Source organism: Lutjanus erythropterus, chromosome 14, assembly GCF_056507025.1.
Source record: "Lutjanus erythropterus isolate fLutEry1 chromosome 14, fLutEry1.hap2, whole genome shotgun sequence".
Classification (NCBI taxonomy): Eukaryota; Metazoa; Chordata; class Actinopteri; order Lutjaniformes; family Lutjanidae; genus Lutjanus; species Lutjanus erythropterus.
Genome location: NC_139330.1, coordinates 1,750,024 through 1,776,495, shown reverse-complemented (window position 1 = coordinate 1,776,495; position 26,472 = coordinate 1,750,024). Strand labels below are relative to the sequence as shown.

General features: G+C 40.2%; 2 protein-coding genes across 2 annotated transcripts in view; one reads left to right on the top strand and one right to left on the bottom strand.

The window, feature by feature from the left end:
• b3gat2 (beta-1,3-glucuronyltransferase 2 (glucuronosyltransferase S)) overlaps positions 1-2,611 on the top strand; it is a 54,508-nt gene extending 51,897 nt beyond the window's left edge. Inside the window, exon 4 of the mRNA XM_084736252.1 lies at positions 1,807-2,611. Within this exon, the coding sequence (XP_084592378.1) occupies positions 1,807-1,893 (87 nt within the window). The 3' untranslated portion in view covers positions 1,894-2,611. The remainder of the gene's footprint in view (positions 1-1,806) is intronic.
• Positions 2,612-8,864: 6,253 nt separating this feature from the next.
• The window catches only part of LOC146315008 (stromal membrane-associated protein 1-like), a 120,619-nt gene continuing 103,011 nt past the window's right edge, over positions 8,865-26,472 (bottom strand). Inside the window, exons 9-11 of the mRNA XM_084736024.1 lie at positions 19,150-19,339; positions 13,720-13,964; positions 8,865-10,059 (exon numbers count right to left, since the gene is read on the bottom strand). Of these exons, the coding sequence (XP_084592150.1) occupies positions 9,907-10,059; positions 13,720-13,964; positions 19,150-19,339 (588 nt within the window). The 3' untranslated portion in view covers positions 8,865-9,906. The remainder of the gene's footprint in view (positions 10,060-13,719; positions 13,965-19,149; positions 19,340-26,472) is intronic.

The window sequence follows — 26,472 nt, the reverse complement described above, 5'->3', positions numbered from 1 at the left end:
CAGATCTGCACTGAAGCGTGCGTCATCCCGCAGGTCTCTGATCTTGATCTTTGATTCCCAAGTGGATCTGAAGGACTCGTTATCAGCTCTGGTCACATGTAATTACCATCACAGGAGAAACATTTTGCCCTTTGATGGAAGACAGAGAGCGTGATCTGTGAACAGCAGGTAAAATTACATGTGTTTCTGCTCACAGCTGCTCACTAATTATTGGCACAGTCTCACATTCACTGGTGGTGTCCTCTGTGTGGGCTGGTGTGTGTGGATCGGGTCTGACTGTCCTCTGGTCTCTTTTGGGGGTTTTTTTATTTTGAAAATGGATTAATGCAGGCTGGTTTTAAGACTGTTCCCAATGGTCCTGTTTCTGTTTAAATCCAAAACTTTTGTGAAGACAACATGCAAGAAATAAAAGCAGTCAGACGATTAGATGCACCACTTTATTTAATTATGTGTCCAGCTCTTAAGCTAAAAGAATCGATATCGGTTTAAATGAACTCTATAATCAGAATATTTTCACCACTTTACCTTGCTGTCAGACAGCTTTTTCTGACCAGAAACGGTTGTTTTATAAACCAAATATGACTTTCTCTAAACCAACCAAACTCCATTTATAAAATCAGTGATTTTCCTCACAGAACACAAGAGTTGTTTGTTTATTGCAGCCTTGATCTCTTGGTTTGTTTGTGTTGTTGTGTTACTTTTGGTGAATCCAAATAAACCTCTTGCAACACCAAAGTCTCACAAAAACAGAAACAAACTAACTGATCAAGGCAGATGAAGGCCGGCAACCTCTACGTTCTGCAAGTTAAAACGACTGATTTTGCCAATGGAGTTTGGTCAATTTGGAAAGAACGATATTTAGCTTATATAGCTGTGATTTCCTATGAGAAAAAGCTGTCTGACAGCAAGGTAAAGTGGTGAGAACATTCTAAATATAGAATACAATTGAACATATATTTATTTTTTTTGTTAGCCCTGATTTAGGTTGCTAAAATACCTCAGTTTCCTACAACAGAACTCCTGCTGCTTCTCCAAAATGGAGATATGACAGCCACCATCTACAGATAAGTTCCTCATACAACTCTGATTCATTTAATCCAAACTATAGTTTTAAAATCCATCTGATCCTCTGACTGCTTTGCCTTTTCACCATTCAGCCTTTACTTTTTTTTTTTTTTGGATTATTCTTAGAGATCAGCAATTAAAGGTGCACCTTTGAGTGAGTTTATATTCACTCTTTGTCTGCAGATTTATTGTTTGTATTCTTGAGGTCTAACAAATGCCCTGAATGCATTTCCTCCTTTATAAAACAACTGCAAAACAAAATTTTTAAAATACATATTGAGAAAGTTTTGATCCTTGTTTGCTAGCAGTCTTTTTGTGCTTCACTACCACATTGCTATGTTTATTGAAATGCTACAGCAGTTTTGCACATTGCTAAGTGCTAGTGGTGTGTTTAAAAATGTCCACTGGGTACCTTTAATTCAATTGAGTATAGGAGTACAATCTAAATATCATTGGTAAGATAGCTGGCCAGAACTAATAAACCAAAATGATCCTTTAACCTGCAGTTTTCACTGACACACGTAGAGATTCTTTGGAACAAAATATCAGCAGGTTTGAACAGTTTTCATCCAAAATATTTCTACTTAAGTCTCTGGTCTTATGTGTTATCAGTGAAGCTCTGCCTCCACCTGCATCTGTGCTGTATTTATCCAAGCAGAACAGCCTGTTCATCCTTTATTTAGTACCAACGTTTCCACTGTCAGCAGATTTTCTCACCCTTCTTCTTCCTCCCTTTTTCAGGTTCTGGTTTGGCACACGCGCACAGAGAAACCGCACCTCGCAAACGAGCCCAAACATCGGAAAGACACCGTGGTCATCGAGGTGTGAGTAGAGGAAGAGGAGAGGGAGAGGAAGAGGAGAGGAGAGGGAGAGAAGAGGAGAGGAGCTGAGCAGCAGATTCCAAAACCAGAAGCTGATTGTGGCTGACCGTCATCTCTTGGCTGGGACTAATGACAGCACCCTGCTTCTTTTTCTGCCTGTCGGGCTCATACAGTCTGTTCTGTTCACCACAGACGGATGGACAGACACAGACTCTGAGGAGCTGCATGATTCAAGAGAACTGGACAGCAGTGAATATGTTCGTTTACAAACTGGGATGACTGGGACTCATTTCCTCCATCCACAGCTTGCTGATGTAAAAAAAAAGTGAAGTATAAATGTAAAAAAAAATATATGTTGCTGAATTGAAAAGTGCCATGTGAATCATTGTCATTTTTAACCATTAATACATCATTGTCAAATTAACTGTGATGATATAATTACCAGACAAACCAGACGTGTGGTCCAGAGTACAGTGGGACTGTGATGCTGTTTCTTCAAGCAAATGAGAAGATTGAGACCAATTTCCTGTCTGTGCATTAAGTACGAGCTGGCATCAGCATTTAGCTTGTTCAGCATGGGCTTAAAGGCATCATCCCCTCAAGACTGCTCCTCTTAGTCCCGCCCTACTATGCTGTGATTGGCTCATTCTGTTCTTGAGTAGAGGTACAGATACTTGTATCAAAAAAAAAAAAGACCTGTGAAAGTCAAAGCACTGATTCGACTTCTTTACCTCTTTGACATCATTTTTTGTCTTGAAAAATCGTTTCTGGTTTGTTGCATTGGTCTTTCCTTTTACATCTTGATACATCTGTTTCGTCTTCTTACGTCTTTTTCGTCTTATGTCCTCCACGGCGTTTTTTGACTTGTTACGTCTTTTATGTCTGTCGTGTGTGTTACGCACTGATGGATACACCAAGAACCGGTCCTTCCTGTGTTCCTCGTCCATTTAGGGTGAAATCAGTCTTGTTGCTGGGAAGCTGGTGCGCAATGATGCAAAATAAAAAATAATCCATCATTCCCCTTAAATGCATTAAAACTAAAGTAATGAACCGGTTTTGAAAATGTCAGTAGTATTCAGTAGAGAGTACTGGAGGTATCACAGTTGCAGTAAATGCATGTGTTGTTGAACTTCAGAGACAAAATTGGATGTTTTCTTGTGCTAAGCTAAGATAACCACAACTCCAGCTCTGTACTTAATGCACACAAAATAGATTTTTTTCTCATCTCACTTACAGAAAGATGGCAAGAATATTTCCCAAAACACTGAACTATCTGTTTCCAACCACATCCCGTTGGAATGTTGGAATGGAATTTTTTCATCCGATAAATTTTGGAAGAACAGCAGCCTCTGACCTCTGGTCTTCTTTGTTTAAATTAATCACATTAATGTCTCAGAGTTAATGTGGTAATGGTTTATTAATGCATAAATTCAATGTACTTCTCCTTTGCATCGCCCTGAACTGATCATTTGTAGTGAACTGGAATGACCTTTTCCGTCCTCTCAGTCTCTAAGTGCAGCGTGTGATCAGGTTTGGAAAATGGCCCTCGTGAAGAAAGAAGTAACATCTCTCCTGACAAGCTGCCATTAATAATGCAGTCTGCAGGCTGACAACAAAGAAAACTCGCCTCACAAGTAAACGCACCTGCCAGCGGAGGAATAAAAAGGAATGAACCAAGCAGACGGGATATAAACAGCACATCAGACGGGCCGCTCATTTCACAGCTCAAACGTGAAAGAAGCTTTTTCTTTCAACGCGTGTTAACGGCAGTATTGTCCTGATCTGTTCGCTGAAGTTTAGAGGAGACGGACGTGTCGGTGTATGATGTAAAAACAGGAAATAAAAACAGGATTAAATCCAGGATTCAACAGCCTTTATTTCAAATGACCCTCTTGTAAAACTTGGAACAGAAAAAAGGAGCAAAATTCCAAAAAGATAAAACCGTACTTTTACAGTTAAGAGTCATTTGACAGAGATGAACACAGAAAAGTTCCTGTATAATTTTTTTTTTTTTTTATGCACGGAAACCACTTTTTTTTTCTCTGTACTAGGCACCAGAAAATGTAAACACATTGGAAATAAACCTGGAGGACATTAGATTTATTGAGTATGTTTGTGTTTTTCACATGTGTGTATGAGTGCTACAGTTATTGCATGGCAGAAGGACCCTGTGTGTTCGCGGACATGAATCTCTGCATCGGCGCTCGGCAGTGTGATCAGAACTGTGTGCACGTGTGTGTGTGTGTGTGTACAACCCTGAAAAGTTGGGATGCTGTGTAAAACCAGAAATAAAACCAGAATGCAATGATCTGAAAATCCTTATCAACCTGAATACAAGTGAATACAGTACAAGATATTTAATGTTCAAACTGACTTGTTTTTTGTAAATATACACTTATTCTGAATTTGATGCCTGCAAAAAGTTCCAAAAAACTTGTGACAGGATCATGTTTCCCTCTGTGATACATCAGCTTTTCTTTTAACACTCAGTCAGTGTTTGTTGAAGTTTTAAAGGTAAATTCTTTCTCATTCTTTCTTGATATTCGTCTTCAGCTGCTCAACAGTCCACAGTCTCTGTTGTCGTATTTTGTGCTTCATGATGCACCACACATTTTCAATGAGAGACAGGTCTGGACTGCAGGCAGGTCAGTCTAGTACCTGAACTCTTTTACTATGAAGACACGCTGTTGGAACACGTCCACAATGTGTCTCTGCATCGTCTCAGGGACGTCTCTGAAAAAGACGTCAGTGATGGCAGCATATGTGGCTCCAAATCCCTCCATACCATCACAGCTGCTGTCTGTTGAAGTTAGTGCTGGGAACAATCTGGATGGTCCTTTTCCTCTTTAGCCCAGAGGACAAGACGCCATGATTTGTGAAATGTGGACTCATCAGACCACAGGACACTTTTCCACTTTGCGTCAGTCCATCTCAGATGAGCTCGGGTCCAGAGAGGTCTGCAGTGTTTCTGGATGTTGTTGATATCTGTCTTTCTCTTTGCATGGTAGAGTCTTAACTTGCATTTGTAGATGCAGAGACAAACTGTGTTTACTGACAACGGTTTTCCAAAGTGTTCCTGAGCCCATGTAGTATACTTTATACAATGATGAGGGTTTTTAATGCAGTGCTGCCTGTGCTGTATTTAACTGAATACAGATCAAAAAGAATTTGAAAATCATTGCATTCTGCTTTTATGTACGTTTTAGACAACATCCCAACTGTTTTTGGAATATTTTTGTCTATGTATATTTCTTCGTTTCAGTCAATAAGGACTGGACAGTGGTGACGGGACCCATCCAGCATTTTCATTCAGGTCCCGTTTTGCTATCACTGTCCAATTCTGTCCCCCATCCTGCATCGTTTAGCCCTCTGATTGGTCATCCAGGTTTATTTGCTTCAGACTAACTGTGCTTCTCTTGTACTGCACACAACAAAACACCACAATAAAGATGGCGGATGGCAGAACAAACGGTTACAGCATCATATATGAAGGGAGCAACACTGTGGGTGTCACATTTGTCCAGTTTTTTGTAAAAAAAACGACACAGATTGTGAAAATCCTACCCTGCAGTTGGAAGTGAAGTGACAGTTCGCTTATCTCTGCTGCTCCCTGACAACAATCTGAGCGACAAAACCACAACACAGCGAGAGATACAGTACCTGCTCTGCTATTTAAAGTGCAGTAAAGACAAACCACTGTGATTCCAGTAGTGCTTTCATTCGCCTCGGGGAAACGGTTCGTTTCGACAACAAGGAATGTCTTAACTAGGTCGGGGCCCAGTTTCCAGTGAACCCAGCTCGTTTGGTCTCCAAACACTTCAAAACACCACAGCGTAGATACCAAAGACACCCAGGGGACGCAGGAGACGCCCGGCAATTACTGACACATAAAGGGAATCTTTGACATTTGGAGTTTGGGGGTTTGTTTTTAACCAGCGAGCAGTTTGAGAAACAGATCTGGATAAAACTATTGATACTGAATAACTGGACAGACAGTGATGTGACATCATGTGTAGTGATCGTACATCAGTGGTTCCCAACTGTTTTTGACTCTTTTGAGCAAACTAATGTCTACTCGTGACAGTCAATTGAATTAAGGTTTTTTTTTTTGTATGTGTAAAATGTCTACATTATGAAGACTCTCTTGGTCTAACTGTAGCATGACAGATAACTGGCTTTGTTATTTGTCTTGAGTTACTGCAGTGTCTTAAACTGATGTGAATACTGTAGTTTCAGGACTGAAGATGGATCTACAGATTGGCTGGATTGGTCTGTGCTTTCATTTGTGTTTGTTGGCGAGATGCTATCCATCTTTTTAGAGATGAAGCTGTGGAGTGTTTGGTTATCACTTTGTTTGGTCTGTGCTGGAACTTCTTGCAGAGAGTGAGAGGAAAGGAGGTGATTAGTTCAGCGTGGCATAAAGACTGGAAACAGGGACGAGTCCAGTCCAGAACCAATAAACACAGTTTCAGTCCAGAACTCTGTAGAACTACAAACTGATTTTTTTTTTTTTCTGGAGCTCTGTCCAGTCTTTATGTGAAGCTAGATCTTTCGCTCCAGCTCAAAAACATGAGAACGGTATCGATCTCACACTGCACTGCAGCGTCTTTTTAATACGGCGGCGTTCATACACATGTCACTGCTGATTGGGTAACAGCTGTGACACACCCACCAATCCAGAGACAACATATCTCAAAGCTCATTGCACACCATTTTGAAGAAATGTGTGTTTCAATCTGGAAACTGTGGACATTTTGCATCTCCATTAAAACAGGGCCACCAACTTGATGGTGTGTCTTTAAAGGGACAGTTCACCCCAAAATCAAAACTACATATTTCCTCTGGTCTGCAGAGCTACTTATCCATCTAGATTGTTTTGACAGCTGAGTGCATTTTAGTTTCATTATACTGGAGAGAAGGCTCCCAAACTGTCCAGACGGATAAATGGCACTACAAGATGCGCTTGTCTTAAGTCAAATGGCTATAAAATGGTGGAAGAGCAAATTTCATTTCCTATAAATTCTTGCCAGAAAGTCACCTGTAATTTTGTTATCTAAAAGCTTTTATTGTGAAGTAGCAAAATTAGGAAATGTGGAGCGCACGCTTTGGCCCGACTCTGGAGATCACGGCTCGGTGTGTTATAAATAATGGAAAAGCCATACATGTCAGTCCTGCAGGAGGTGCAGTTATTTCTGTTAATTTTGCTCAACTGTCTTGCTGTAACCTTAAAATGTAGATGTTTTGGTCAGGTTTTGTTGTGTTGACATTTGTCGGGGGAAAATGATTTAAGATTTACAGAAGTGTAATTCAGTTGGGAGAACAGTGATAGCACCTTTTCTTTAAGTTGAAGAGTTTTTAGAGATTCAGAAATGAGGAATGATTTGTCTCGTATTTCCCGTGATCTTGCCCCCCAACATGTGTATCCTCTCCTGTCACGGTTAGGAACCACTGGTGTGTAAGATCTTTACTGTAGATCGGTGGTACGGTGGCTGCTGTGGGACAAAACACGAGGTTGTAATGAGACACAGTTTGACTTCATACTCAGAATGTTTGAGACTTCTTCAGATTACGTAACAATGACTTGGTGAATCAGTGCAAAGTAACATCGACTGTATAAGCAGCTTTTTAAGCCCACGTCAGTCTAGGTAACTTTAAACTGGAGAACCTCGTCTCCAGAACGTCTCCCTCCGTGGAGCGTCACATGATGAAGAGAACTCAAACCGAACACAGTCACAGAGAGTCGAAGAAGAAGCATCGATCTCTTTCCTATGGCTCTGAAAAAGTGGTTCACATCTTATTCACATAAATACAGTACTGCTCAGACGATTATCTGCTACGAGGCTCTGCTCGCCCTACAGAGAGGGGGAGGGAGGGGAGAGGACGGGGGAGGAAGAGGGGTACAATATACACAGCAGAGAGGGGGGGAGGGGGGAGGACGGGGTAGCATAGACCAACCACAAGATAGCCATATCTACTGTAGGTATTGAAAGACTAATCACTAACTATCCATTTTGGTACTGATATAATATTACTAGAACAGACACTCGGGGTTTTCGGTCCAGCAGCTTTCTGTTTGTCGATTCTGCTGTTTTTGTCTCTTTCTTCAGACAACAACAACTAAAGCCGGGCTCAGATTACAGGGGTTTAAAACTGAAATCAGGCTCATGCACATTTAGAGAAAGTGCACTGATTTTCTTCTGTCTTTGAAAATCATGGTGCATCACATACTACAGGATGTTCTTGAGATTATGGTGCCAGTTTTACAAACTAATACTGTTTTGTTAAGATAATTAACTTTATTTGTTTAGATGAACTTGAATCTTTGAGAGTTTTTTAAAAAACAGAGCTTGAATGAGGTACTTATGCAGAGTCGGTGCATTACTGTCAGAGGTCAGCGTGGTCCCAGTTAGCAGGAGGAGGGAGCAGTGTCAGCACCGGAGCTCAGTGTTGCAGACGGAGTCATCAGAAAAATGTGAAAGACTTTTTTCACTGCTTTTTCACTGCCTTTTATTTTGGCACACCTGCTTCTGCTGCACTCATATCACTCCACAAGACTGAAATCAAACTTTACTCTCCTAAAGTTGGTTCATACGTGTGTTTTTCCAGGCTGTTCAGACAAACGTGTCCTGGTAGCTTTATATATGTTAATATATAGTAAACACAACCTACAAAACTGTAGTTGCCTAACAGTCATTAAGCAATGAAATGAAGTGAGAACTGAAACCTTACTAAAGACAAAAGACAAAAAGACAATGGTGGAGAAAATGTAGTCCCAAAATTTATTTTACAATTGAACAGAAAGTGATTTTTTTTTAGGTAGGCCTTCATTTATGTGTTTAAACAGGCGTTTTTCTGCTGACCTCTGCAACACTACAATGCTTCTCTCCCCTTTTACTGAGACTGCGCTGACCACCATCTACTGAAGGTCATGGACCTACTTTGCATAAGTACATCATGCAACCCCTCTTCAAAAAAACAAAACAAAACGGAACTATCTCTTTAAATCCTAAATGTCAAATTGTTACGGCCCCTTGCTGTACGTATTGTATTTTTCGGAGTATTTTTGCGTCAACTGTATTTGGTGGAGAGTGAGAGCCCCAGTGTGAGGATCTTTGTTATTTGACAGGTGCCTTTCTGCAGTGCGGATTGGCTGACCTTCAGTGAGAGGACCGCTGCAGATTGGCTGATTACTGCTTATTTAGCCTCCAAGTTTTCGAGTGGATGGGGAGGGTCACTGGGTGAGGGTTGACAGCAGGGCTATAACTTTGTGTACAGCTTTTGCTCCTTTTGCGTTGACTACTGTTGCTTGTGTTAGCTAGTTAGCTTTAGCCTCCCAGCTAGGTTATTGTATGTGCTGCCTCAACAGCTGTGGCTTGCATCAGTTTGCTACCTGCTCTAAAGTTACTTTTTGTAAATTTTGTAAATAGTCACTGTACACATCTGCATGAAGCTGCAGGGAAGAACTGACTTTTGTTATGTTTTTCTCCTCTTTTTCTTTAGCGTTTAGTTTAAATGTAAACAGAAAGTAGAGTTTTGTTTGTATTTTAGGCTCACCCTGAAGTCTCTTGCTTTCTCTAATCATTAATATAAATACTAACTTTCTTATCCTTATGCTGCAACCTGCAAACCTGTCAGATGTTATCGCGGTGGCCCCAGTGAGTCTGTGAGCAGTTTGGGGGGTTTAAGACTGGATCTGTAACCCCTCACATTGTCAGATAATTTCTCTGACTGTCACGAGGGATAAATCTGAGGTAAATCGGTCTGAAACTCCTGTAGTCTGAGCCCAGCTTGAAGGAAATCAAAAGGGAAGAGGAAAGATGAACAGAGACTGTAAACGACAGCTGCCAGTCTTTCTTTTTTTCCCCACTCCATCTTGTTTTTTTGTTTTTTTTAAAGGAACCATGGTGAAGGTGTGTTGGGTTCGGGAGTCAGACGACCCCCACTGTGCGTTCTTTATTCGGAGCTGTGAGGAGGCGGGCGGGTCATTTTCCTCCCACTCATCCTCTGGACCTCCTCCTCGTCACTTCCACAGCTGAGTGCTGAGGGTCTGACCAGAAGCTGCCGGTGCAGCCGTGGGCCAACCGGCTGCGCCAGGGGCCCCTCCTGCCTGGCTGAAGGTGCCTGGCGCTGGAGCTCCGCCACTCATCGCCATGCCTGACATCTGCTGGGTCATCTGAGGGAGGGAAGAAAAGGGAGGGAGAGAAGTGAGTGTTTCATCAAGGCAAAAATAGACAGAAACTCCCTCAGCCTGTGAGCAAGGGAGCTTCTCTCCATCCTTTATCCCGACTCCCAGGCCTCCATCCCTTGCTTTTTACCTTCAACTCAGCTCTTAAAGGCTTTCCATCTCCTCCCCTCACCTCCCAACTTCTCACCCCCTGCCCCCTATCTACCTCCCCTGTTCTCCTGCTCGCCTTCCTCCTTCCATCCTGTCTTATCTATTGTTAATGTGCTCTGGTGCAGTGCTGCTCGCTTATCTGGTCATCTGAGAGCTGTGGCTGAGTGTGTGTGAGTGTGTGTCCCGGACATGCATGCAACCGAGCACTCGTTCATCAACTCACCGTTCCATTATGTCTTCCTGCACAAAGTGTGTGTGTGTGTGTGTGTGTGTGTGTGTGTGTGTGTTCCAGAGGTGATTTATGATCTCTCATTAACCTCCCCAGTTGTCAAGATGCTGACAACAGTTTTGAGTGCTGAGTGCAGACACACACACACACACACACACACACACACACACACGGTATGATAAGGAGTGGGCATAAGTGGTGTGTGCATAAGCAGGTAACAGACTTTAGAAAACTCTGGAAAAAACACATGTATTCAGTAAGTATCCAGATCCTTTACTTAAGTTAAAGCACTACAACACTGTGGAAACTGGAGCTGCAAACAATTACTTACAGCTTAATTTTTTTTATATTGAGCACAAAATTTAGTTATTTATCAAAAAATATTTGGCAGTGTGCTTAAAATCAACGCTGTCATGAAATTAACCTGAAAAATGTGAAAAATAAAAATTTCAAACTATACTGTGGAGTGGGGCTTTAAATGAAATGATCTGTGTGTTTGTATCAGGTGTGAATGAGGCATTAGAGAAGGTAGAACAAGGTCAGAACAGAGGTGTTTACCAGAACACAGCTGGTTTCTTCTGTAGAATCCACTCTGTAATCATCACTGTGTCTGTGACTCCACCAAGGAATAACTGAGCCTCGCTCTCCTGCTGAGTTTTAGTATGTTTCAGATCAATCAAACACATCACATCTGTCACACCAGAGCCGGGCAGCACAGACTGGAACAGACTGGATTTTAACTAGAGGACCAGTATTGGCTCCAAACAGTCCTGCTGGCTGTCAAATGTTTAATCACTGGCTTCAAAAATGAAGATCTGAACATGATTAGGAATAATACTCCACTTTATCACGTGCTGGATGAAAATGACAAAAAAAGAAAAGAAAAAAGATATAGCTTCTTATTATTTTACTCTCTGCGTTTTTTAACTGACTTTGGCACCGCTCTGCCTGCATCACAGAATCACAGCAAATGTTGGTGAATTCATTACGTCCTCAACGATCATTTCATGGTACTGAGCTGGAATTAGGGACAAAGGGACAGAAAAATGACTTGACTTAATTTAAGAAAAAAGTCCATCATATTATTATACATTAACCTTGGTTATGAAAAAAAAAAAAAAGATTGAATAGTTGATTAAACTGCTTGTCTTGGGCTTTTAGAGGGGCTGAAGGGGTGAAGTCATTAATGGACTGAGCTTTGGACAAAATCAGGGAGCAGAACATCGTGTGAAACCATATATTAACTTTTAGGACCGGGGTAATAAAACTCTGTCACAGGTGATGCATCACAGGAGGAAGACACTATAATTATGACATTTTTATTTAAAGGGATAGTTTAGATTTTTTGAAGTGTGGTTGTATGAGGTATGTATCAATAGTTAGTGTATAGAAGCAGCAGGAGTTCCCATTTAGGAAGTTAAGCAATGAACTGATGTGGACAGAGTCAGCAGCAACGTAATTTAGACTGAAACTTTAAACTGGAAAATCACTTTAATCGATGTATGCTATATTCAGAATGTTTTCACCACTTTACCCTGCTGTCAGACAAACTTTCATGATGAGAATCAGACGTTTTATGAGACTCTCTTCATTGAAACCAAACTCCACTGACAAAATCAATAATTTTACCTCACAAAACACAGGAGTTGTCTGCCTGAATCTGTTAGCTTGTTTGTGTTATTGTGTGACTTTGGTGAATCTGATTTAAAACACCAAAGTCAAAATTAACACAGAAACTCCTTCGCTCCTTGAAATAAAATGACTAATTTTGTCAGTGGAGTTTGGTTTCTTTGATATTTGACTTACATAACAAGAACTTCCTGTCTAGCAGCGAGCTAAAGTGGTGAAAATAACCCTAACCCTAAATATAGCGTACACTTAAACAGTGTATTCTGGCACTTTTATAATTTTATCATTAGTGGCACTTAGTCATCCAATTCCAATATCAAGTATCAGAGCCCCATATTACTGATGGCATTCATCTCCCACTGTCCCTCCAAGAAAGCAGTTGCGTTGACACTGAAATCAAACAGTAGATCCAGCTAAGACAAGCTTGCTGGGGGCTTTAGTCCAATCAGATTGTGGCTCGTTTGTACAACAGCCTCTCGAAGCCAATCAAGGACTCTGCTATTTCACCTACCGCCACGTTGTTCCCGCAGACATTAGATAACCATTTACTAGTTGTATTTGAGACCATTTTTGACCAGAACTGATCATTATTGCTGAGTGAAAAAATATATCTCCTATGATTCTTCAACTAGTCCACTACCTTTAGACAGCAGTCGATGACTACTAAAATGTCACGAGTGGCCTACTATCAGCAGATATCTGAAATCAGATATCAGAAGGGCATCAGAACTAAAAAAAAAATGGTATGGTACATCTCTAGCTACATTATAGAAGGGTCCTATGGTCATACTGGATGGAAGCTAGCAAGCTAGCTACCATCAGGCAAAAGCATGCTAAACGAGGGGACAAATGAGAGCAAGACTCTACGCTAACCCAAAAAAAGTTAGCTTGCCAGTGTGGGAGCTTACAAAGAGACAAAATGCACAATAAACAAAGTTTAAGATTAATGTAACTGATAGCTTTGCTCCCCAAATTCTCTAACAATATCACAGTAATATCATTATAGTTAGTTATTTTGGGCACGATAACTGTGTAGAGAAAATGTGACTTCATGACAGCCCCAGGCTCAATTTCATTGACTTCATATGCCATGATGCTACTTTTAAACCTGCATGAAAGTATTTTGGCCACTTGGGGGCAGCGCAACAAGCCATAAACACAACACCTGACATTTTATCCCCTTACTAAGTTGCTAGGGCAAACGTGTTCACAAACAGTTCTACTGGCTTGTATCCTTATAGCTCTGTTTTGGTCTCCATCAACATTTGGATTTTAGCTGCTAAATGATCCACTATGTTCAACAGCTCATTGTTAACTGAGTCTGTCTGCTGTTTGGTGCTCGGCAGTAACATATAGCAGGTTTATCGGAGCAGATACCTGCTGCTGGGAACAAGGTTGATGAGAGCACTGACATTGAACCAAAACAGTAAAGCTGGCGGTCGTAAAAACCAAAATAATGAGCTGAGGGATGCATTCAAGAGAAAAAAAAAATCTGAACTATCCCTTTAAGTTACTAGAAATACTTGTGGGATGAATGTGCAGAGAAACTGGGCTGGAATTACAGTCAGTTCAAAGTTAAAATAAGTCAATCATCAACACCACTCAGTTTGTTTTAGATGGATATCATATATTTCTGTTACCTGGCTCATGGTCCACTGTCCTTGCTGCTGTCCTTGCTGCATGCTGTACATGTTCTGTCCTTGGTTGGCTGGCATCGCGCCCTGCTGCTGCTGCTGCATGCCCATGTAGCCGCCGTTGGGCATCGCCATGCCGGGCATCATGGGTCCTCCGCCCATCATGGTGGTGGGTGGGACGGCTCCGCCCATCCCTGGAGCGAACCCCTGCGGAGTGAACTGCATCTGAGGCTGGCCCATGTACATTCCTGCTGGAGCAAAGAACAGCACACACAGAGTCCAGTTTATGTAACTGTGCAGCTCTGCAGGACTTCATGTTAATTTTCTTACTGCTGAGCAGACTTTCAACTGAACATAAGAGAGAACAGAGATGTGCTGAAGTAAATAAACACTTTTCCTCACAAATTGCAATGAATCAAGCTTTGCTTTGATTCACTAAAAGATATGTAGGGAAATAATTAATTTAAAGAGTACATAGACACTTTTAAAAATCCAAATATAAAACTTCAACATAACCCAGATAAAATGTTCAAAACACTTCAAACTCTTTGTACAGCCACTACAGCCACTGTGTCTTTTTATTGTACTTTATTTCACATTCTGAGGAAAGCACTTTGCTCCTCTCTTGAAGAGTGCTTTATAAATAAAACGTATCCAAGATAAAAATGAAACAAAAAGTCGTCCAGGGGTCTCAGAAATACACACAGCGCAAATAGTAAAACTAGGAGGAATTCCTTGATGTTTCTAAGTTGTGTTTTTAAGAAAGTTTTGAAGTTATAATCTTTAAGAATGTCATTAGATCACAACCCAGTTTTGATACTATTTATGTAAAGCATTTTTGTGCAACAGAAATTCAATACGTTTACTGTCAGTTGTTGTCTTAACATATAGTTGTTTTCATTGTTAGTGGCGGAGTCCGCCACACCTGTGGGGATTCATAGGGAATTCAGCATGTAGCTCAAAGTCAGACTGAAACAGAGCTCCTGCGTGTGTGTTGCTTCCCAACTGCAGGAATCGCATCGTTGTGACAATCAGCTCCGCCTACATTAAGGAAGTACTACAGTACAGCAGAGTACAGTCAAGTTCAGCTGTTTTACACGATTACCACCATCATAATGCCATGTACCCTGAAACATCTCAGGAAGTTATGAAGGTATGAAAAATAAATACCGTCCAGTAGGTTCCAGACTAATTCACATTTGAGAATTAGTCTGGCGATGCCTTGAAGTAAAAGCAAGACCGATTTCATAACTAACATGAAAGTGAAAATGAAAACATTAAACCAAACAGCTTAGAAGTCTGCTTGACTGGGCAGATTTCATCACACCAAAAAGCAAAAACCTTTGATTACCGCCTCTCAAGATGAATCTGAAGCTGCCAAATATCATATTTCCATGAAAATATATATCACCCATCAACAAATTTGCCCATCAGCGCTGCAAGAAGACCACTGTGGGAATGTGATAAGTGGCAAAATAAAACACGGATTTATCAGCAGCGGAAGTGAAAGACCTGGAGGGACAGAAAGGAGATTCATTAAATGGACCAAATGTCCTCTGATATTAGCCAGTGACTGTGTGTGTTCAAGACTTCCGACTGATACTGAAATATAACCTAATTTCTATCATGTCTCACTTTTAAAATCTTCATCTGGTTTAGATTCAAAGTGGAAATCAAGAAAAGGTACTTCAATGAGTTTTAACTGGTTATGAAACTATTTTTAAATTTAATACTGATGCCTCTATATGACTTAATGCCTTTTAAAATGTTTTCCCTTATCTTACACATTCTATGTATTATCTTTTTATTTCTATTTATATCACACTTTTACTAGTATTATCAAGTAGGTTTTATGCATGTAAGGATGCATTCTATGAATATTATTCTCATCTTATTTTTACATGAGGGTTTCATTTTGTTATCTTATTTCTTATCTAATTATGGCTTTATATCCCTGTCTTTATCTTCATTCTATGTCTTTTTTTGTGACTCACTTGATGCATTTAATTTCTTTATTGTAAAGCACTTTGGGCTTCAATTTTTGTATGAAAAGTGCTACACAAATAAAGTTTCTTATCATTATCACATAAAAAAGCGAGACCGCAAGAAGAATGACTGCCTTACATTTTTCCAGGCAAAGTTACAGTGATTTATTTTTTATATTTATTTTGTGGTTATGGTGGCAGAAACACTACTACTTTTGTCCACAGGGCGTCTCCAAAATCAACAAAATATGAAAGTTCTTTGTAGTAGCTTTAAAGTTTTACATCTAGTCCTGTTGACCAACTTCCTTTCTCATTCTCTGACAGGACCAACATATGTTTTCCCAAAAGTTAAAGCAACTGGCAACGAGCTAGCAACTTCTAGCAAGGAAATGCACCGTTACGTTAAGTATAAATTACGACTTTCTTTGCGTGTGAGCATTGGAGTATTAACATAAATTAAGTACTCACCTCACAACAGTTTTTAGACATTTTAATGAGGAAATGTTACATATTACTGCTTTAAAGTGCGTCGATACTCGGTAGTACTGATGTAATTTGGTCGGTACCCTTATAAGTACAGAGTTCAGTCCCAAACCCGGGTAAAGGATTCTTAATTCCTAAAGGGTTCATAATATTTTGTAACTTCGGTGTTCTCATTTCGATCATTTTGTTATCAGCAGCACTTGGAGTCACATCCATCCTGTTACACACGCACGCACGCACGCACGCACGCACGCACGCACGCAGGATGGAAGTCAGTGATTTGGGGCATTAGCTTGGCGAGGTTTCTCTTTGATCTCCATCAGCGTTTATTTGGATTCAGAGCGGACAATAAGGCAGCAGAAAGCCCTTCATCTGGATTTTTCTTCCTAATCCTGCATACATCAGAGTAATCATTCAAGCAGGATAATCAATATGCACACATGTGCCTGCTGCTTACTGTCCTCCACCATTCAGAAAACATGGACCACTAAAGCTTTCCCACACACTCCAAACATACTCTGGTTGATGCATGTGTATGTATGTATGAACACCCGCCTACATGCATGCACACACACACACACACACACACACACACACGTATAAACAGTCTTGGCACTCGAGTCTTTTCACATAATAAGCTCTGAGATGAGTGTGTGAATGTGCAGACACTTCTCTATTTTTACTGCTGCAGTGGGACTCCAGTAAATGCAGCGTGGAGTGGACCTGCCTGCTTTTCAGCACGCTGACCTTTCATCTGCCTTCACTCTCCTCCATTTTCATGATGCATCTTTCCTCTGATGTGTGTGTGAAAGTGTGTAGGTGTGTGTCTCTATGCACAAACACCTACATCTCACTGAGTGCTCTCCTGCTTATATTACTGTATGTTTTTCACCACTTAGAAGACACTATATGTGTTTAGGGCTCGTTTACATGCTACATGTACATCGTATTTAAGCTGTGTGACTCTACTACTCTGCACGTCTGCTTTTAACAAAATATGACATTCAGTCTTGTTTAGCTGTGTGTTGCTGCTTTGTCTTGCTTGCATCACTGTTTGTGCCAAAATGTTGTTTGTTGTTTTTTGTTCTGTGAATTTTAGCATTTTAAAGGTTTCAAAACACTGCAGTTGAAAACTGGCCAGCTGGCTAACACTGGTACGTTTACAGAAATGCAAATTAATATTGTGTTGTCTTTGTAATTGAAATAAATCAAATGAAAATTTAACCACTGCATTGTTTTAGTAGTCCCTATTTATTCTCTCCAACCAACTCATGCACAGACAAGAGCTGTAGCCAGTAACATTCACACCAACCATGTATGAACAGTGAACTTGTGCAGAATTTGGTTGGTAGTTTGGAATAATTATAAAATTCTCCTATGGTGCCACTTGTCTCTGATATTTAGTCTCGCTTCATTTCCCTTTTTACATTTATGAATTGGAGCTTCAGTATAACCACTGTCTCTTTGCTGCGGTTGCAGAATTTTTATCTGGCCACGTCTTTGTCTCAACTGACCCTTCCTAAGTCACGCCCCTTTTTGCTCTATGCTCCAAAAAAGTTGAGCAAGCTTGAAACATGGCGATATCTCTGTCGACTTTGTCCTCTTTTGTTTCCTGTGCTCCGCTCATCTTTATTGAAAGGAAAGCCAAATTTTGAGAATGGTTAAAAGTTGTTTCTGGGGGATCTGGAAAAGCGACATACAGTCACATCTTAAGTTACCTAATGTTTGCAAAACACAAGCTAACTAGCTAGCTAACGATTAATGTAATTAGCTAGCTAGATAGCTTTCTTTTTGCTATAAATCAAAATACTATCTAACTAGCTAGCCAATGATTGGTGCAGATTAGCTTTTACAGGTTTTCTTTTCATCAGAGAGACGAACATTTAGCATATTTAAATGGAGGAAACAGGGAAGGAGAAAGTTGACTGAGGTTCCAAAAGGGGCGGGACGTAGGAAGGTCAACTTGTACCTTACAATGACTTTATATGCAGTGGTGCTGCTTTTAAACCTGTATTAAATGACTTTTTGAGTATTTGGGGCAGCACAATAACCTGTAAACACAACATCTGTCATTTCATTCCCTTATCAAGTTGATACGTGTTAGCAAACAGTTATATCACCTGTTTTTGATCTCCACCCATTCCAGAGGAAAATATGTGGCTTTTAGCTGCAAACTGCTCCACTATGTTCACCAGCTATTCTCTGTGTGCTGTTTGGTGCTCAGCAGTAACATAAAGTGTGTTTATTAGAGCAGATACCTGCTGCTGGAAACAAGGTTGACGAGAGCAGTGAGACTGAACCTGGACAGTAAAGTTGCTGCTCATAGAACCAAAACAATGAGCTGACAGATGTAAAGCTGACAGGAAACTGCAGAGCTGGATGATAATTATTTGTGGGTTCATTACTCAGTGAATAATGAAGTTTTGTTTGTCATCATCTACATATGGAAAATTTGATTAAATATGTGCCAAAAGAGCAAAAGTTCCAAATTGGTGGAAGATTTTTAAAGGCTGAATTGAGCATGTTAGTTATTGCAGCAGTCACACAATACGTCACTGCGAGCATCAGCACATCCACCGTGGCTCTCACTATAAGGCCAGTGACCTCAGAGCAGGTAATTTATAGCAACCACTGTTGCATTGTGGGTGCAGTACAGGCAAAACGATGTAAAGACCAACCTTATTTGCTGCCACTCAGAGTAGAAAAGATTTGGAATCAGGTAAAATGCTGGACAGGTAAGATGTTAGCTGGTGTTGGACAGGGTTGGTTTGTTGCACATTGCCTGTAAACTACAGTAGCTTTGTCTGAGATGCCAACAAAAGGCTATTTTTGTGACAATATACTCATAAGTCTTTACAAGCTGGGGTTGCTTCCTGTATTTGAACAGACTGTGTTCATATATTAACCAAAAATGTTAATAAAAATGTGTATGCGTGTCTGTCTGTGTGTGTGAGTCTGAGTGTGTTACCTTGTCCTGGAGCAGGCTGTTGCTGGCTCTGCGGCTGACTGCCCACTGAGCTGCTGGCGTACAGAGACAGGATGGAGTCTTTAGATAAAAGCTTCTTCTGCTCTGCCTTCGTGGTGGTGGTGGTGGAGGTAGAGGAGGAGGCAGAGGAGGAGGTGGAGGGGTCCGCCTGTGGTGCTGTACTGGAACCAGACTGTCAGGGACACAGAGGGGGGGGGGGGCGATGAGGAAAAATGTCATGAAATATGCATAGTTTCACTCCAACATGTTTTTATCTTATGGTGCATAATGGTCCTGCTCTTTGTCACTGTATGCATGCATATAGAGCACAATGCAGAGCTGAATATGCCAGAAGGAGGAACCTTGGAAAATAAAATATATTCCTAAAGTATGTCTGGAGCCTTTATTTTTACCTTTATTTACCTTGAAAGCACTAATTCTGTCAGTAACCTTACCAGCAGTCAGTGCCTGCTGTGAACACTTCACATTAAAAGCCTTCCAGTAGCTTAAAGGGCACAAGTTCTCCTTTTTCTTGCAGGCTTTTAATGTAAAAGCTCCATTCTGGTTCTGGTAGATCTGAGTATGGCCTTTGATATATAAAGTAGACCACTCCATCATTTCACAGTGCATTGAAATTTGGGTTGGTCTAAAAGCTCTTAACTTACTACACTCCTATCTGTCAAATAGAACCATTCCCTATGTGCTGTTTCCAGTTTCACTCATGGCGCTCCTCAGGGATCAATCTAGGACCCTCGACAGTTCTGCACTTATATATTGCCCTTCTGTCAGGTTATTAAAGGGACAGTTTGAATTGTTTGGCAGTCTGCACGCTCCCAGTTTGTGGACAGGGACAGCAACAAAAGGTATGTAAGACACTAAAAAAGGTCCAAATCAACATTAGTTTACGGTATATTTAGAACATTTTCACTGCTTTAACTTGCTGTCAGACAGACTTTCCTGATGGGGAACTACAGTTATATGAGCCATGCATCACTCTCTTCAAACACCGAAGTCACATAATAACAAAAATGAGAAAACAGAATTTGTCGTAGGTTGTAAATATTAGTGGCAATTATTATACTAAAATGTACCATTTTGATTTTCTACAAAACTGTTTTTTTCATTTAACAAAAGAATCACAACATCTAAACAGGAAGCTGTGTAAGAACTTTGGCAAAATTAAACATTTCTCAATATTTTGATTAAATCTCTAATGATCAAACTTAAGAACAAGCAAACAAAACTATAAATCTGACCAGACATTCAATGACAAAATTTGGGGTTTACAGTTTTTTGGTCAATTCCAAAGAAGTGTCTTTGACTCTTCCTAAAGGACTTCATGTTGTTTAACATTTCATTCCTGCAGGTTTTTCTCTTGGACTAAGTTTCACAAACATCCATTTGTCCCGCCAAAGTTTCATAATGAACTGGGAATATTTTTACACTTCTTATAAATCATAAAGGATCCCTAATGTTGTGTTCTGCACCGTTGCTTCAGCAAAGCATCTCTCACTCCCAGTCAGTCAGGAGGAAAACACCAAGACTAATTTTGTTTGTTTGTCTTGTCTTTGTCTGTATTATTTTAATGTACTTTATGTCTTCGAAAAACACTTTACATCCTCTTAGACTACACAAAAAGACAAACAGAGGCAACAGTGGGCCATATGGCTAAAAAACAAAAAGGAGAACATTTATAATAACAGAAATTAGTGCAGCACGCTGGTGTAGATGTTCACAGAAGTCCTTCAGTGACCGTTCATGCTGTTCTAACTCTATTTTACAAGGTTAATTCATTTATCATTTTATAACACTGGTTTGTATAATGAGATGCTAGCTGTAGCTCTGTCATGCTGCTCATAAAACAAAAATTAAATTAATGAATAAATAAATGTAATTTAGTACGAAGTTATAGAGACTTTGGATGCACCTACAGCCTGAGAGTGGTGTGCACAATGCAGAAACTGCATGTTTAAATTTCGTGAGGAATTCTTGTAAATCTAGAGTTCCCTTCCAGACACCATCGGTGAATCAAATTAGAAACACTTTACTGATCCCCGCAGGGAGAAATTATTGATGTAACAGGAGCTCCCATTCAAGAATGAAAAATATATATATAAGCATAGAGAATTATAAGAATAGAAAATAAGTATGTAAAAATAAATACATTCTACTACAATATATAAAACAAATAATACAATATTAAGAATAATAACAAATATATACAATAAAACAGGTGTTAAGGTGCATGTGCCTTAACTACAATATGTAACAGCAATATATAAATCTAAAACTGTAATATGTGGAACATAAATGATGAGTAGAGATATGAGAATGGGTGTAAAATTATGTACAAATTTAAGCTATAATCATATATAACGCTGTAATAACAATGCTGTGTGTATTGCACAATGAGTTATTACACAAGTTATTGTGAATTCGAGTCTTGCTTTCCAGCAGATTCCAGATACGTCCTGTGACTCTGCGCCTGACAAAAGTGAGAGTGAAATACAACTATTTACTATGTTTGATAAACGGCAACGTGCAACAGAAAAGATAACCACATCGCACATCAACATGTGGTCACATGTGATGCATGACATGGAAGTCAGGCTTTTACAGCAGCAACCTCTGTGGGGACACAGTTCAGAGAATATATATGCATGATGGCACTTCTCTAAAGTGCACATCATTTTAAAACAAGAGAAATGATCCACTCTCTCACTAATGCAAGACAGAAAGAACAGACAGTGACTATTAATTATGTACTGAATTCAAAATGTTGATTAGCTGGACATACGGGACAATAATATGGAGGCAGTGTCATTAGTAGGATTTTAAGGTAATGCTTTAATTTCCTGGTCACATAATTTCATGGTAAATATGTGGTAATTACCAAGTAATATATTTGAAATTTCTTAGAAATTACTCACAAATAACCCAAAAAAACAAGTGAATTATCACATTCTTACCCTGAAATTTGTGGGTAATTTGTGGATACTTTTTAAGTAATTTATATTATTATTTACCAACAAATAATGGGACCTAGACAATGAAGTGTTATCTATTTAATTATCTTTACTAACTATCAGGCAGCAGAGCCGAAGCTCAGTGTTACATTTCATATTTTTCTATAATTTGTATTTGAGTTAATGTTAATATTCACCTTAAGATTCTATATAAAATATTAGATTCAATAAATAAATATAAATAGTACAGAAGACAGATGCATTTAACTTTAAAATGTACAAAGTTGTCTGCCAGGGGAGTTTTCTGCTCCAGATAATCCAAGCTCCACCCACCACAGTTTCAAAAAATCAATCTCACAGTTTTTTTGTTAATTATATTGGTCTTAAATCCACACAGGCAACACAAACCTGTGCATGCAGACTGGGAGAATATTCAGTGACACACACTGTGTATTTCAGGGTGAGAGAAGATGAGACAGGACAGTTGAACAGGAGAGAGGCTAAGGGAAAGAGAGGCGAAGGGAAAGAGAGGCGAAGGGAAAGAGACGCGATAAAAATAAAGAGGAGGAAGAGCAAGAAGTGAATAAAGGACAGCAGAGGAGAGAGAAGAACGGAGGAGACAACAGAGGAGAGGCATTGTCACTGTAAGTGAGACAGATGACATTAATTAGGCCGCTGCAAAGAGAGGTAGACATGAACTGCTGCAGACAGGACACACACACACACACACACACACACACACACACACACACACACACACACACACACACACACACACACACACACACACACACACTCGCTCTCGCTCACATGCACCTTTTCATTTTTTTAAAAAACCTTTCAGGCACATACGCATTATGTCTAATGGATGGAGCTGAAAAAAAGTAACACCTGCTTAAGAGCTCGGTACAGGTGTGTGTGTGTTTGTGTGTGTGTGTGATGTGAGTGGAGAGAGAAAGAGAGGGAAAATGGGAGGCGACAGTCAGCTGGACTTCATGAATAAGATAAGGAGAGACAATGTGATAAACACACACACACACACACACACACACACACACACACACACACACAGGTAAATAAACACTTGTGACAAAACCAGTCACACACATTATTCTCACATTCTCTTACTTATACACACACACACACACACACACACACACACACACACACAGATGTTGTGAGTGTGTTGTGCTCAGCTGTTTAGCAGGCAGTGCTGCTTCTCTCCGTCTCTCTCTGTTGACTCCCTCTGACTGGAGGAGGAGAGGAGATAATGGACGGAGGAGAAACAGACATGCAGTGTTCCTACATCTTCTCCTAAATCAAATAATTCAAGCACTTTTCAAGGATTTTCAAGGTGCATTTTCAAGCTTTTCCAGCACCTTAAAGTAGTTGGTTTATTCCATATTTATACATATGGACTCAACAGTATCATTTCACTTCTTCGTCACATTAAATCACATGTTACTGTGCTATAAATAGAGAAGCAGATTATGTACCACAGGGGAGGACGATCTCAAGACATCTCATGATTTCACGTGATCTCGTGGAAGCAGATGGAGGACTGACACGGTGCAACAGTTTGCTGTAGTAAAACTTTACAGTGAGAAAAATGAGTCTGGATGAGAAAATGTTTGAGGAGACGCATCGACACAGGTTGTTTATTCTTCAGCCAGAACAGGAGATTTTAACTGTGAACAGCAGCCTGCTGCTGGCTAACATTAGCCTGAAGAGACAGAAAGTTTACCGCTGTCTGGTGACACCGTCAGCTGCTCCGTCTCCTTGTAGACTGTTTGTCTTCTCTTTATCATGATCTTGTAATCTATCACTAACACCGACTTCATGCCAGCATGTATCTGAGTGTGTGTCTGTGAGCGATGTTGATGTGGCTGTGATGTTACTGTCTGTGTCACTGTGCACATGATGTGACCATTATGCTGAGCAGGTGTGCACAGACTCAGATATATGACGCTGACCGTCCGGTCGCACTGAAAACAGGCCGGCTATAAACAACCTACAGAAGGATGACAAGTTACAGGAAAATGTCTCAAAATGTGTCAGCTGTGGAGCTGCAACGATTAATCGATTATTCAGTTTGAGTCATTTCTGAAGAAAAAGAAGCAAGTTTCTTTACTAGTCTGACAGTAAACTCAGTATCTTTGGGTTGTGGACAAAACAAGGCATTTGAGGACGTCATCTTGGACTGGTTGGGAAACACTGATTAACATTTTTAACCATTTTCTGACATTTAAGGACCAAACAGCTAATTAATTAATGAAGAAAATAATCCACAGATTAATCAAGAATAAGAATAATTGTTAGTAGCAGCTGTGTTCAGTTTACTGTTGTGGACGAGTAAAGAAAACAGAATGAAATCAAGTAAAAAAGTACTCAAAAAAATTAATTGCTAATCAAAATAGCTAGTGATTAATTCTAATAGTTGACAACTAATCCATTAATCAGTTAATGGACTAATTGCTGCAGGTGCAGAATGAGAAGGAGAGAGGAAAATCTAAAAGGGAGGATGAGCTGAGAGAAAAGGCGGCAGATGAAGGAACAGAAACAGAGCTGCAGAGAAAAGATGGATTGCTACTCGTGCCAGCAGACACACACACACACACGCTCAGGGTCCATTTTCTCTCAAGTGAAGCCAGTTAAGGTGAATCAGGTGTGTGACGGAGCGGAGGCAGGATGGAGCTTCCTCCCTATTAATAGCTGCAGCACATTAGCATGATGCTCCTGAACAGAGGAGAGTGAATAGAAGGTGAGAACAGGCGGCAAACTGTCCTCACCTGATCTGTCTGATGTCAACACGCTCTATAACATGACTCAATCAGGAGGGGGATAAGCCTATTTGCCGCTAAGCTCGTTCCCAAAGTTGAAAAATACATTTAACAGACTACAAATCCCCCAAACTGCAGTAATCGCCCGTCATTCAGCTTCCGTCTTCCAGACGTATTTGCAGAACGGATGGCGTGACTCAGGCAGAGAGCAGCGGCTCTTAACTGTGTGATAACACCGTCATCTGTGATTTAGGAAGAGAGCTGCAACATGTGGACTGTTAACCAATTAAAAAATGTTGGAGGTGAGGACAGTTTAATTAACACTGTAATAAGATCTGGTAACTAACTTTTCACTGCGTCACTTTAGACACGTGGCTGTGGTCCAGGGCTGCATTATTCTCATATATAACAATTAATTTACCTAAAATAAATATTAAAAACTTGTCTCATTAATATTTCATTATTTTATTCAATCATAATCCTGAAAAATAGACACAATAGAATAATGATAATAGTGGCATGTTTTAAAGATTTGTCTAATTTCCACACTATTCAATAGACACCATGTCAGGTGCCTGATCAGAAAAATACTGAACCTTAAAGTTATTTCATCTCTGGAGTCGTAGGCAGGTAAGATGATCACTGGCAGTGTATTTCTGCACCAGCGTGGACCAGATAAAACACTTTCTGTCATTTTTCTGCTGACTGAAATGCATTACAGACAGTCTTAAATGTTACTTTTATCCATTTCTGACTCATACGTGGCTGATACAGTGAGCAGAAAGTACAAAACGGCAAAACAACACAGTCAGTTGACTCATGGTGTAACGTTAACAGCAGCGGTGCAGACATCACTTTTTACACGGGGGTGATGAAGAAACTTCTAGAAAATCTATTTCAAGTGACTTCTACTAACAGAAACATTTTCCACGTGTTGATAATCCTCATATATCATGTTTGGATGCTGACAGGAAGTAAACAGGCCGATGCTGCAGCTGCAGGTGGAGGACAGGTCGCTCTGCGCTTCAGTTCCAGCACTTGTGTGAAGCAGTTTGTCCTGCTGTGATAAGTCACGTCCAGTTTGTGGAGCTGAAGAGCCAAACTGACTCCCACACTTCAGATGATTGTGGTGACTCTTGCTCTCTGCAGCTTGTTCTCTGGGTGAATCCGTGCTCTGACCGAGCGTGGCAGTTCATCACGATGTGTCAATGCACAATATGCAGAATTGATTAGGTGGAAAAAATCGCCCCAGCCATATGAATATTTCAGATTTACTGTGATTTTGTGACAGTGTGCGGGACTTTCTGAGTTGCATTTTCCTCTGACATATCTGTCACATATTCAGGTGTGCAGAGATTTTTTTCAGTATTTTTGAGGACATTTAAAATTCTATATGGAACAACTAATATTAGGAGTTGCTGTACTGCATTACATTAAATGCCAGAATAAGCCTTTGTTGATGTCAGTTAGTTCTAGCTGCTCTTTCCCTGATACAGTAAGTCAAAATATCTGATGTGAAAAAGCTCTATGAATCTGATTCATTTGGGGAGAATAGAAACACAACACTGCTCTGTTTTTGG